Consider the following 15,005-nt stretch of genomic DNA (forward strand, 5'->3'; position numbering starts at 1 on the left):
CTTGCACGCGACCAAAGATTTCCGTCAAACATCTTCTTTGTTTGTTATCTATTCTGGAAAACGTAGAGATCAAAAAGCTACGGCTACCTCTCTTGCCTTTTGGCTGAAAAGCATCATCCGTTTGGCATACGAGACTGCTGGACAGCAGCCTCCTGAAAGAATTACAGCTCACTCTACTAGAGCGGTGGCTTCCACATGGGCTTTTCAAAATGATGCTTCTGTTGAACAGATTTGTAAGGCTGCGACTTGGTCTTTGCCTTATACTTTTTCCAAATTTTACAATTTTAATACCTTTTGCTTCTTTTTGGGAGAAAAGTTCTTCAAGCAGTGGTGCCTTCTGTTTAACCATCTGTCTTGTACCTCCCGTTCATCCGTGTCCTGTAGCTTTGGTATTGTTTCCCACAAGTAAGGATGAATCCGTGGACTCGTCTTACCTTTTATAGAAGAAAAGTAAATTTATGCTTACCTGATAAATTCATTTCTTCTATGGTAAGACGAGTCCACGGCCCGCCCTGTCACTTTAAGACAGATTATATATTTTGATTTAAACTCAGTCACCTCTGCACCTTGTAGTTTCTCCTTTTTCTTCCTGTACCTTCGGTCGAATGACTGGGGGGTGGAGCTAAGGGAGGAGCTATATAGACAGCTCTGCTGTGGTGCTCTTTGCCACTTCCTGTTAGGAAGGATAATATCCCACAAGTAAGGATGAATCCGTGGACTTGTCTTACCATAGAAGAAATTAATTTATCAGGTAAGCATAAATTTACTTTTTTTTTTTTTAGGCTTTTTTATTTATAAAATAAAAAAATACAGAACAGATTACCTGATTTAAAGCAGCAAATTATGTTATTGCCCAACAAAACCAGAACACACCACGGATGAGGAAGGTGGTTTGCTTTAAACAAGACTGATGGTTCTTAGACAAATAAAGCATTTTTACATGGCATCTTTAAGTTGTGCACTTTGCCCAGATATTAAACCAAGTGTGGCTTTAGAACTTCAGAAAATGGCCATCTCACAACTTTTAGACTTTGCTGACTTCCATCCTAATGCCAAGCCCCATATTATCAAGCACTTGTCATTTCAGAACCCTTGCAGTATGACACGATGTGCTTCAGAAATACGTCTCGTTCCCACCATCAACCTTAACCCTCCAAACTAAAAACCCATAATTCCCAGCAGGATCCAGATCGGTACTATTTTTAATATGCTACTTTTCCTCTTTCACACACTAGGAAAACTTAAAGGGCCATAATACCCAAATGTTTAAACACTTGAAAGTGATGCAGCATAGCTGTAAAAAGCTGACTAGAAAATATCTCCTGAACATCTCTATGTAAAAAAGAAAGATATTTTACCTTAAAAGTTCCTCAGTAGCCACATCCCATTGTAAAGGACTTCTAAGCAGCATTTTAGTGTGTCTGTCCTGGGACAGCTTAGGGGATGAGCCTCGTGAACTCTCATTTTATTTCACCAATCAGGTAATGGAAGCTTACTATGAAATCTCATGAGAGTTAAGTCAAATCTCATGAGATCACAGTAAGAGTTCATGACCTCAGCACTGCTGATGCTGATTGGCTGCTGTTCATTTCTTCTTTTTTTTTTTTTTTTACCTGCAGCTGGGAGCAGCAGAATATAACTTTTTACACAGAACTTACTCTGCTGAGCTGAGGATATTGTGAGGTAAAATATCTTCCTTTTTTACATAGAGATGCTCAGGTGATATTTTTCTGTCAGCTTTTTACAGTTATACTGCATCAGTTTCAAGTGATTTAGCATATGAGTATTATGTCCCTTTAAGCAGAAATCTGATATTGACCGTTTTAAGTTTGGTTTCTAGAAGACCCAGGTATCTCTGTTTTCAGCAAAATCACTTGTTCTCATGCACAAGAAGAAAATCAATTGGCAACCCCATTTGTTAAAACTTTGTGTCCTTTTCACTCAAATTAAACAAAGGGGCGACCCTCTTACACCAGGGCACGGAACTCAGAACTGCCCTTAAAATGGCAGATTAGGTTTAGACAAATCGCTAAATCCTTAGTCTCAGCCTCGCCCATCACCAAACACTGCAGGTTAAGTATAATAGTGCTTTCCGCTTCCCCAGACATTAAAGATCATTGTACAGCTCTATTTCTTAAGCATTACAGATCCAGCATTTAGATCTAGTAGTGACCCTTATTTACCATTTCATGGGGGTTACAGATAACTACACTGTATTGATATCTATTATTAATAAACTGGTTCTCAGATATGTAGCAGCTAATACATGGTGGGTTTCCTCTTGCTTGTCATCAGGTTTTCCAACAATCTTTCCAGACAGTTCAGAAGTGAAGTCAGAGAAAGAAGAGCTGAACATTGACAATCATCTGACTACAATAAAGACCGAAACAGATACATTTGCTATTGATAGTGAGTATCTTTACCTTATTCTGAGGCTCTGATGTTGTTTTGTTATCAGTGCTCTGTCTGGGAGAAAAAAAATCTTAGAATAAGTTACGGAGACACAGAACTAGGATTTTTTTTTTTTTTTTTTTTTAACCGTTGTCTCATGAAACAATTAAAAAATAACATTTATATGCCATGAAACGTATGTGCACTATGATTTGTTCCTATGAACGAATGACGAATAAGGCCAGGCTGCCATACCTACTCTTAGGATAACAAACACTTCCTGAGATATTTGATAAAATAACTTTTATTTAAAGCAAGGCTCTAGCCTGGGTTTATATTTTATAAGAAAATATTTCTTCCCTCCCTGATAACTCAGACATTTATAATGTTGCTATCCCTGCTGTTTTTGACATCCATGGAAGAGCATTTGTTGTTGAAGCTTTTTTTTTTTTTTATTAGACCTCAAACAAAGTGTCTGATCAGTCATTCAACGTCTTAAACTTTAGTACTTGACCACAGTATCTGATTGTAAACATGTGGCTCTTAAGGCAGCCTTTTAAAAGGGTCACCCTTAAAGCTTTAAGGATAAACTTACTTACATAGACCCTAGACTCTTTATAGATCCTCTCTTTAGCCTTCCTAGTGGTCTTGCTGATACTAAGGAAGCTTCTGAGAATCTAATGAAAGTTGGAACTATTTACTTGTCTAAGGTAGAACTTATAAGACTTACAAGCCTTAGTTTATATTGTGGCCAAATGGAATCTGTAAAAAAAACTGTGTCCCCCCCCCCCCCCCCATATGTTGGATTAAAACCAAGAGCTTAGAAAGGACAAATATTTAAATTCACCTTCTCTTAACACAAGTGTCTTATATGTCTAGCACCAAATAGAGTCTCTAAATGGAGTAAACTATAGCAAAATGATTACATTAAATGTCAGATCCTTATCTAGATGCTCTATATATTATTTATGTGTTAGCTTTAAGATAAATCAGTTCTGTAGAATGATTCATTACTGGCTATTTAGAGTATTGGCAATGCTCGGCCAATAATTTCTTAACAATTGTGATAGCTAGAAAATATATTCTTAATGTTTGGTTAGGAAAAAATATACCAACAATAAAAAGTTTTATCGATATGGTACATTAAACTAACCAAACTAGTGAATAGAACTTTAATATGCAGAAAAAATATATAAATTGTACACAAGAAAGCTGCGTAAATCAATAAACAAATAGTAACCTCTATTAAAAAACACAGATTACACAATAGATATTTCATTTAGCGGACAATAAACTGGCACCATAATGATAATGAACATCCTTTTGTAGTTGTGGGACAAGGAACTCAGAATGTACGGTTGTATCACTTTATAAGCGGGAGCTTCCAACTGTATAGCAGCCTTGTAATTTCCTATGTTTATTTTTGTGTTTGTTGGTATAGAGGGGGTGGGATGTTTAGAACATAAGTATTTCCACTTTCCACAGATAATACTACAGATGGAAACTAATAAAAAAAAAATTACACATTTGTTTTCTGTAACACAGATTAAATTATATATAGACACTACTCACAATATTCTATATCACATAGCTTAGGTGATAAATAATTACTAGACACCTTTTCTCTTGTTATATTTAATATTATATACACAACATTCACTTTTTGTCCCGCTACCTTAGCACTAAATTTATATTAAAGGGCCATGATACCCAAATGTTAAATCACTTGAAAGTGATGCAGCATAGCTGTAAAAAGCTGACTAGAAAATATCACCTGAACATCTCTATGTAAAAAAGAAAGATATTTTACTTCAAAAGTTCCTCAGTAGCCACATCCCATTGTAAAGGACTTCTAAGCAGCAAATCAGTATGTCTGTCCCGGGACAGCTAACGGATTGAGCTTCGTGCACTCTCATGTTATTTCCCTATTCAGTTTAAAGGGACACTGAACCCAATTTTTTTGTGATTCAGATAGAGCATGCAATTTTAAGCAACTTTCTAATTTACTCCTATTATCAATTTTTCTTCGTTCTCTAGCTTTCTTTATTGGAAAAAGAAGGCATCTAAGCTATTTTTTCGGTTCAGAACCATGGAAAGCACTTGTTTATTGGTGGTGAATTTATCCACCAATCCGCAAGAACAACACAGTGTATTCCCCAAAAATGGGCCGGCATCTAAACTTACATTCTTGCATTTTAAATAAAGATACCAAGAGAATGAAGAAAATTTGATAATAGGAGTAAATTAGAAAGTTGCTTAAAATTGCATGCTCTATCTGAATCACAAAAGAAACATTTTGGGTTCAGTGTCCCTTTAAGGAAGTTTACTATGAAATCTCATGAGATCACAGTAAAAGAGTTCATGACTGCTGATTGGCTGCTGTTCATTTTTTTTTTTTTACCTGCAGCTGGGCAGCAGCTGAGTATAACTTTGCTGTCAGCTTTTTACAGTAATACTGCATCAGTTTCAAGTGATTTAGCATATGAGTATTATGTCCCTTTAAATATTGTCAGTATCCATTTTTTTTCCTTCTTCTTGAGCTTTTAGTCCTCTGTAAATCAGTGTTCTGCTTCTGGAACTAATTCCTTTGGGGGTTTTTTAATGTAAAAATGTGGGGGGAAAAATACTCACTAAATGCTTGAAAACACATTTTTTTATACTAATATTAAAGGGACATGTAGCAAGATGCACCTAATTGATGTAGATGAAGAGTGATTTACTGCTTGTCTACAGGTTTTCCAACAAAGTTGGAGGTTAAGTCAGAGCCAGAAGGGTCGGATACTGAGGATTACAAGACCACAATAAATCATGTGATTGTTACATCTACAGATGATGGTGAGAATCTTGTAAGATTATTCTTGGTCTCTGGTTTTTCGCAATAGTCACTTCTTTAATTGACGTTTTTCTAATTCAATCTTTTACTCTTCTATCTTCTACCCTATCTTATGAAATTCAAATACCCTGCACTCCGCCGCCCACTTCAAAGCTCTCCCCATATGGCACTTTTGTTGTAGCTTTAGCGCTGATTGGATAACAATTCAACTCGATAGCTCACGGAAAAATGTACTTTTGAAGTGGGCGGCGGAGCGCAGGGTATTCAAATTTTATATCTATATCATTACAAGTGATGAACTAAATTCCTTCTAAAATATCCTTAACATTCTGGATCTGATTTTAAAAAGGGGTAAATTTACAATCACTTTAAGAGATAATAAATATCCTAATCATATTGCTCTGCTTTGTCTGCTCTCTGTAAACCAATGTTATTAAAAAAAAATATTAGAGGAGGATAAAACAAGATGAGCCCCTTTTACCTGCTGTACATAATGAGCGTTTCACTACTTGTTTCCAGGTTTTACAACTAAATTAGAAGTGAAGTCAGAACCAGAAGAGCGGGATACTGAGGATCATGTGACCACAATAAATCATGTGACTGTTACATCCACAGATGAAGGTGAGAATCCTCATTTTATTGACTCATTCTCTTATGAAAACATTGTCACCTCTCGAGTGTTATATTGATGAAATAATATAAAATTACATGGTCTGTTTCCCTTCTGCAAGATCTAAAAAAAAAGCTTATGCCCTTTTACTCACCTCTATTCACTGCTCTCTCCTGACTCCCTGTGATGTCAGTTACTCACCCCTGACCTCTATTCATTGCTCTCTCCTCACTCCCTGTGATCTCAGCCGATATCAGTTACTTGCCCCCACACCTCTATTCACTGCTCTCTACTGACTCCCTGTGATCTCAGATGATGTCAGTTACTCACCCCAGACCTCTATTCATTGCTCTCTCCTGACTCCCTGTGATCTCAGGTGATGTCAGTTACTCACCCCAGACCTCTATTCACTGCTCTCTCCTGACTCCCTGTGATCTCAGGTGATGTCAGTTACTCACCCCAGACCTCTATTCATTGCTCTCTCCTCACTCCCTGTGATCTCAGCCGATATCAGTTACTTGCCCCCACACCTCTATTCACTGCTCTCTCCTAAATCCCTGTGTTCTCAGCTGATGTCAGTTACTCACCCCCAGACCTCTATTCACTGCTCTATCCTGACTCCCAGTGATCTCAGCTGATGTCAGTTACTCACCCCCAGACCTCTCTTCACTGCTCTCTCCTGACTCCCAGTGATCTCAGTTGATGTCAGTTACTCACCCCCAGACCTCTATTCACTGCTCTCTCCTGACTCTCTGTGAACTCAGCTGATGTCAGTTACTCACCCTCATACCTCTATTCACTGCTCTCTCCTGACTCCCTGTGTTCTCAGCTGATGTCAGTTACTCACCCCCACACCTCTATTCACTTCTCTCTCCTGACTCCCTGTGTTCTCAGCTGATGTCAGTTACTCACCCCAGACCTCTATTCACTTCTCTCTCCTGACTCCCTGTGTTCTCAGCTGATGTCAGTTACTCACCCCCACACCTCTATTCACTGCTTTCTCCTTAGTCTCTGATATCTCAGCTGATGTCAGTTACTCACCCCAGACCTCTATTCACTTCTCTCTCCTGACTCCCTGTGTTCTCACCTGATGTCAGTTACTCACCCCCACACCTCTATTCACTGCTCTCTCCTTAGTCTCTGATATCTCAGCTGATGTCAGTTACTCACCCCAGACCTCTATTCACTTCTCTCTCCTGACTCCCTGTGTTCTCAGCTGATGTCAGTTACTCACCCCCACACCTCTATTCACTGCTCTCTCCTTAGTCTCTGATATCTCAGCTGATGTCAGTTACTCACCCCAGACCTCTATTCACTTCTCTCTCCTGACTCCCTGTGTTCTCAGCTGATGTCAGTTACTCACCCCCACACCTCTATTCACTGCTCTCTCCTTAGTCTCTGATATCTCAGCTGATGTCAGTTACTCACCCCAGACCTCTATTCACTTCTCTCTCCTGACTCCCTGTGATCTCAGCTGATGTCAGTTACTCACCCCAGACCTCTATTCATTGCTCTCTGCTCACTCCCTGTGATCTCAGCCGATATCAGTTACTTGCCCCCACACCTCTATTCACTGATCTCTCCTAACTCCCTGTGTTCTCAGCTGATGTCATTTACTCACCCCCACACCTCTATTCACTGCTCTCTCCTGACTCCCTGTGATCTCAGCTGATGTCAGTTACTCACCCCCAGACCTCTATTCACTGCTCTCTCGAGTCTCTGTGATCTCAGCTGATGTCAGTTACTCACCTCAGACCTCTATTCACTGCTCTCTCCTGGCTCTCTGTGATCTCAGCTGATGTATGTTTTATGTTAATGCTTGAAACTCTCAATAGATAAAAGAACAAATAGCTACGCAACATGTATTTATTATACCAATATTAAAGCAGGATATAACAAGATATGCCTTGTTGCTTACTATATATGGGTTTTTTTACAACTTGTTTGCAGGATTTGCAGGAAATATAGTAGTGAAGTCAGAACCGGAAGCAGATTATCATGTGACCACAGTAAATCATGTGACTGTTACATCCGCAGATGATGGTGAGAATTTTATAAGATTCTTGGGTATTATTTACTTGTTTGTAGCAAATAAATAATAATAACAATTAATGTTCTTCACCTGATCATCCTCCCGCACCATCTTTCTAGTTCATATAAGGGATAATATCCTAATCAGTTTTGGCCGTTTTTTTTGTTCTCTCTTGAATAATGTTGTATTGGCAATACAATACAAAGATCCATTTCCTTGTTTTACATAAAAATTGGAAAAGTATATTGTAAAATACATCAAAATAAAAAATATGTTAGAACATGTATTTATTGTACCGATATTAGAGGAGGATATCACAACATGAGTCTCCGTCACCTTCTGTACATAAGATTTTCACCTCTTGTTTGCAGGTTTTACAACTAATTTTAAGGTGAAGTCAGAACCGGAAGACTCGGATACTGATTATCATGTGACCACAATAAATCATGTGACTGTTACATCCACAGTTAATGGTGAGAATTTATAAACATACTTGGAATCTCTATGTTAAATTTTTTTCACACTTTTTTTTATGGAAACATTGTCACCTCTGAAACAATATATAATTACAAGGTCTGTTTCCTACTCCACACTAACATCTAAAAAATAATCAGATGTCCCTCACCCCCAGACCTCTGTTCACTGCTCTCTCCTGACTTCCTGTGATCTCAGCTAATGTCAATTACTCACCCCCAGACCTCTATTTACTGCTCTCTCCTGACTCCCTATGATCTTAGCTGATGTCAGTTACTCGCCCCCAGACCTCTATTCACTGCTTTCTCCTGACGCCCTGTGATCTTAGCTGATGTCATTTACTTACCCCCAGACCTCTATTCCGCCGCTCTCTCCTGACTCCCTGTGATTTCAGCTGATGTCCGTTACTCACCCTCAGATATCTATTCACTGCATTCTCCTGACTCCCCGTGATCGCAGCTAATTTTAGTTACTCACTCCCAGACCTCTATTCACTGCTCTCTCCTGACTCCATGTGATCTCATCTGATATTAGTTACTGACCCCCAGACCTCTATTCACTGCTCTCTCCTGACTCCCTGTGATCTCAGCTGATGTCAGTTACTCACCCTAGACCTCTATTCACTGCTCTCTCCTGACTTCCTGTGATCTCAGCTGATGTCAGTTACTCACTCCCAGACCTGTATTCCATTGCTCTTCCTGACTCCATGTGATCTAAACTGATGTCAGTTACCGACCCCCAGCCCTCTATTCCGATGCTTTCTCCTGACTGCTTATGATCTCAGCTGATGTCATTTACCCCTAGATCTCTATTCACTGCTCTCTCCTGACTCCCTGTGATCTTAGCTGATGTCAGTTACTCACCTAGACTTCTATTCACTGCTCTCTCCTGATTCCCTGTGATTTCAGCTGATGTCCGTTACTCACCCTCAGTAATCTATTTACTGCTTTCTCCTGACTTCCTGTGATCTCAGCTGATGTCAGTTACTCACTCCCAGACCTCTATTCCGCTGCTGTCTCCTGACTCCCTGTCATCTCAGCTGATATCTGTTACTCACCCGTGAGCTCTATTCACTGCTCACTCCTGACTCCCTGTGATCTCAGCTGATGTCAGTTACTCACCCAGGCTTCTATTCACTGCTCTCTCCTGATTCCCTGTGATTTCAGCTGATGTCAGTTACTCACCCTCAGATATCTATTCACTGCTTTCTCCTGACTTCCTGTGATCTCAGCTGATGTCAGTTACTCATCCTCAGACCTCTATTCTGCTGCTCTATCCTGACTCCCTGTGATCTCATCTGATGTCAGTTACTCACTCCCAGACCTGTATTCCATTGCTCTTCCTGACTCCATGTGATCTAAGCTGATGTCAGTTACCGACCCCCAGACCTCTATTCTGATGCTTTCTCCTGACTGCTTATGATCTCAGCTGATGTCATTTACCCCTAGATCTCTATTCACTGCTCTCTCCTGACTCCCTGTGATCTCAGCTGATGTCAGTTACTCACCTAGACTTCTATTCACTGCTCTCTCCTGATTCCCTGTGATTTCAGCTGATGTCAGTTACTCACCCTCAGTAATCTATTCACTGCTTTCTCCTGACTTCCTGTGATCTCAGTTGATGTCAGTTACTCACTCCCAGACCTCTATTCCGCTGCTGTCTCCTGACTCCCTGTCATCTCAGCTGATATCTGTTACTCACCCGTGACCTCTATTCACTGCTCTCTCCTGACTCCATGTGATCTCATCTGATATTAGTTACTGACCCCCTGACCTCTATTCACTGCTCTCTCCTGACTCCCTGTGATCTCAGCTGATGTCAGTTACTCACCCAGACTTCTATTCACTGCTCTCTCCTGATTCCCTGTGATTTCAGCTGATGTCAGTTACTCACCCTCAGATATCTATTCACTGCTTTCTCCTGACTTCCTGTGATCTCAGCTGATGTCAGTTACTCACTCCCAGACCTCTATTCCGCTGCTGTCTCCTGACTCCCTGTCATCTCAGCTGATATCTGTTACTCACCCGTGACCTCTATTCACTGCTCTCTCCTGACTCCATGTGATCTCATCTGATATTAGTTACTGACCCCCAGACCTCTATTCACTTCTCTCTCCTAACTCCCTGTGATCTCAGCTGATGTCAGTGTCAGGGTGCCAGGAATCACACTGAGACGAGAAGTGCAAAAATAATCACACCTTTTATTAATAGCAAAAAAATAATAAAAAGTCCACAAGTCAAATAACAAGCCAGGAATCAAAACCAGAGCTGGTAGTCAGACGAGCCGAGTCAGGAGCCAAAGCGAGTAGTCAGACAAGCCGGAATCAGGAACAAGGAGAACACCAGAGTCAGGAACAAGCCAGGGATCAGGAACGAGGAGGGACGTCAGACAGCCAAGTAATACACAGGAACTGGAACTCACAAACAGGTCTGAGACAACGCAAGGGCAAAGCATACTGAACAGAGGCCCTTTAAATAATAAGTGATGACATCACAATTCTGAGACTGCATCCTGTCTCACACGGATGATGTACACCAGTCTGGCCATAAAAGGAAGTGCAGGAAATGAGCAGCATCACACAGTATGCACCAGAGTCAGCAAGAGAGGTGAGTATAATGGCTGCCAGCAGCACATGGCAAACAAAGCAGGGAAAAAACCCTGACAGTCAGTTACTCACCCTCCGCTATCCACTTCTTTCTCCTGACTCCCTGTAATCTGTTGGCACTCTACAAATAACCGATAATAATAATCTCAGCTAATGTCAGTTACTCACCCCCAAGACCTCTATTCACTGCTCTCTCCTGACTTCCTGTGATCTCAGCTGATATTAGTTACTGACCCCCAGACCTTTATTCTATTGCTCTTCCTGACTCCATGTGATCTCTGCTGATGTCAGTTACTCCCAAACCTCTATTCCGCTGCTGTCTCCTGACTCCCTGTGATCTCAAATGATGTCAGTTACTCACCCCTAGATCTCTATTCTTCTGCTCTCTCCTGACTCTCTATGATCTCTGCTGATGTAAGTTACTGACTCCCAGACCTGTATTCCATTGCTCTATCTGACTCCATGTGATCTCAGCTTATATTGGTTACTGACCCCCAGACCTCTATTCCGATGCTTTATCCTTACTCCTTATGATCTCAGCTGATGTCAGTTACTCACCCCCCCAGACCTCTATTCACTGCTCTCTACTGACTCCCTGTGATCTCAGCTGATATCAGTTACTAACCCCCAGACCTCTATTCACTGCGCTCTCTCCTGACTCCCTGTGATCTCCGCTGATATCAGTTACTAACCCCCAGACCTCTATTCTGCTGCTCTTTCCTGACTCCCTTTGATCTCAGCTCACTGACCAGACCTCTATTCTGTTGCTCTCTCCTGACTTCCTGTGATTTTGGCTAATGTCAGTGATAAAATAATCAGAACTGATTTACCTGTTAGAGCAGACCTTTTTTATTGCGTGGTAATTTCAAAGAACAAAGGCAGCTATTACATATGCAACAATAAACCTAAAGAAACACATTGTATACTCTGCATCTAGTATAACAAGTCATTGTAAACACTAAGGGAAAAACAATTTACAATTCAAAGTCTCTTTAAGGAATGTCTTTGAATAAACTAGATTATTGGGGGGTTGACGTTAGTTTTGAATTTATTGCTATTGTGAATTACTGAATATACTTGGATATAGCTCAACTGTGGCTGATTTACATAGAACTAAAGGGGTGAAGAAAGCTAAGCATTTTGGAAAATAAAGTATGAGTGGATAACGATATATAATAATAAGACAATTATAAATATTCTTTAGATTTATCAAGATGTAGTTGTGCAAATCCCCGAGAGTAGAGTAGTCCACTGTGACCCATTTCCCTTACTGTATAGTTCTGTCTCTCTTGCCAGCACTAGATAGAACTACCCATGTGTGCAGGAAATACGGGGGAGGGCACTAAATAAACAACTAGTCCTGCACCATTACCTCCTTATAAAGTAGTAACAGCCAATCAGAAATGATGGTATCACAATGAGTTGTCTAACATTTAACCCCTTCACTACTATCACTTAACAACTGCTACATACTTAAGTCCCTTTATGTTGCCTTCACCGTATTTATAAGAGAAGAGTTTGATGGAAATAAAGAATAAAATATAAACTTTTTTGTAATGATTAGTTTTTTTAGTACAGACAGATATCAGTATATCCCAAACCTCTATTATGTAGTGCATTTAACGAAGACTTGGGTCTTTACACTGGTTATGGGCTAAACCTCCTTGTAGTTCCCTGATAATACAATTATTTTTATTTAAATATCTACAAGTACATAGTATAAAAACAGATACAACTTTACTAAATGCTTACAGAGCACACGTTTGTGTATTGTGTTTTACTAGAAACTGGATTATATTGTTTATTCATGCTTGTTTTATTTTTACTTTTCTATTTCTTTGTAGAGAACAAGTTGAATATTACAAACCCACATCAGAGAAGACCAAAACTTATACTGATACCACAGAGCCCTGAAATGCTGAGAGCTAATGACTGTGGTCAACTGGTAGATGTATCCCAGAAGCCTTTGCAAGATACTATTGGAGAACTTACAGCAGAGACACAGACTAATAAAGATTTGAAGCAAAAAGAAGATACTGGCACAGTAGAGAAATCATTCCCTTGTACAGAATGTAGTAAAATCTTTGGAAGCAAGCGAGGTCTCCAGAGACACCAACGAATTCATACAGGGGAGCAGCTATATAAATGTGCTATGTGTGGGAAATGTTTCACGCAAAAGAGTAGCCTCACATATCATGAAAGGATCCACACAGGAGAGAAACCATTCACTTGTATGGATTGTGGAAAAAGCTTTATATGTAATTCAGATCTCTTAAAACATCAAAGGATTCATACAGGGGAGAGACCATTTATATGTAAAGAGTGTGGGAAATGTTTCACACACAAAAGTACCCTCATAACTCATAAAATTATACATGGAGGAAAGAAATCATTCTCTTGTATGGAATGTAAAAAAAGTTTTGTATGTAACGCTCATCTGGTAAAACACCAAAGGAGTCATACAGGGGAGAAACCATTTACATGTACAGAATGTGGGAAATTATTTAGGAATAAGAGTAGCCTCACATCTCATGAACTCATGCACAGAGGGGAGAAACCATACCCTTGTATGTATTGTGGAAAAGGCTTTGCACATGCGTCAGAACTCTTAAAACATGAAAGGATTCATACAGGGGAGAAACCATTCACTTGCATGGAATGTAACAAAAGTTTTGCTTGGAAGTCTTGTCTCATAAAACATAAACGGATTCATACAGGGGAGAAACCGTTTTCATGTACAGTGTGTGGGAAATGTTTCTCACAAAAGAGTAATTTAACAGCTCATGAAATGACCCACACAGTGAAGAAATCAAACAAAAGTTTGAACTCTTTTATATGTACAGAATGTGGAGAAAGCTTTTCAAGTATGTCAGTTCTCCAAAGTCATCTAAATATTTGTACAGGAGAGAAACCTGTACCATGTACAGAGTGAGATAAGTGTTTCTCAAGAAATAATACACAAAAGGGAAAAATATTAATTTGTAGCAAAACCATTGAACTTATTGTATAAATATTAACCTATGAGTGGTGTCTTTTTAAAGCAGAACATTTTTTTTCCAAAAACGCATTTTGGCACACATAAATATTCACACAGTGATAAATTGTTTTACCTGTACATATCTCATAACTTACCGGAAGTATAGAATGTAGAACTTGTTTTAAAGAAAATGGATATGTCTGTTCATAGGATGTCCTTCCCACAACCTCTGTACTTTAATCAGATAACTACTTTTTAAAACCTTATAAGGAGGGGCACTTGGGTTTTTCCCCGTTATATTTCTGATTGCTATCACATGTAATGAGGAACGGTCCTTAAATAGTTGGTCATTAATTGCTTTTTTCTCTGTGAGAGACAGCACTTCTAAAGTTATTTGGCCACTTATTTAAAATAAATTCTTCCTTTCTAAGATGTAGGTAACCATTATAACCAGAGATGTTTAGGGTCTCCCATCTCCACCATTTATTTTAATACATAATATATTAAATAGGGAATCTGACCTTTCAAATGATGGGTTACAAACCTTTTTAGGATACAGGTAATTACCTTGTAAAATGTAATAATTGTAATACTATTAAACATGGATATTTGTAATACTATTAAACATGGATATTTGTAATACTATTAAACATGGATATATATATGGGAATTCAAAGTATCTCCTCACTTTATTTTGAGGGACTTGAGAACCTTTATTGGAAAGAAGGAATTGAGATAAGAAGCCACTTTATTCCCCTGAGGATGTTGGTGATCACTGTGGGAATGATGAACATCTTAGGTAGTAGACATTATGGTATTTTTATGTGCTAAGAAGAGTTTTAAGTAACCTACATACCCACAATTTCACATATAATGTTTTCGTTTTTTTAAGGCTGAGGGGTTATATTCTGCTATAGGTACCTGGTAAGTGCTGTCTACTAGGTTATTTATATAGTTCTACAGACTCTAAAAGAGACAGTAGCACTCTTTTTATATTAGAATCCGCTAAAGGTTTTTAGAACCATATCAATACATTTTGGGTTAATGGCCTCTGGTTTAAAAACATCCCCCAGAAGTCTGGGG

The 15,005-nt window shown here is 39.3% G+C and overlaps 1 protein-coding gene across 1 annotated transcript in view; it reads left to right on the forward strand.

The window, feature by feature from the left end:
- Nucleotides 1–14,592, forward strand: part of LOC128660058 (gastrula zinc finger protein XlCGF57.1-like) — a 77,351-nt gene extending 62,759 nt beyond the window's left edge. The window contains exons 4-9 of the mRNA XM_053713655.1: nt 2,296–2,409; nt 5,125–5,226; nt 5,744–5,845; nt 7,785–7,877; nt 8,238–8,339; nt 12,790–14,592. Coding sequence (XP_053569630.1) covers nt 2,296–2,409; nt 5,125–5,226; nt 5,744–5,845; nt 7,785–7,877; nt 8,238–8,339; nt 12,790–13,877 — 1,601 coding nt within the window. The 3' untranslated portion in view covers nt 13,878–14,592. The remainder of the gene's footprint in view (nt 1–2,295; nt 2,410–5,124; nt 5,227–5,743; nt 5,846–7,784; nt 7,878–8,237; nt 8,340–12,789) is intronic.
- Nucleotides 14,593–15,005: the final 413 nt, after the last annotated feature.

The sequence above is a fragment of the Bombina bombina genome, chromosome 5, assembly GCF_027579735.1.
Source record: "Bombina bombina isolate aBomBom1 chromosome 5, aBomBom1.pri, whole genome shotgun sequence".
Classification (NCBI taxonomy): domain Eukaryota; kingdom Metazoa; phylum Chordata; class Amphibia; order Anura; family Bombinatoridae; genus Bombina; species Bombina bombina.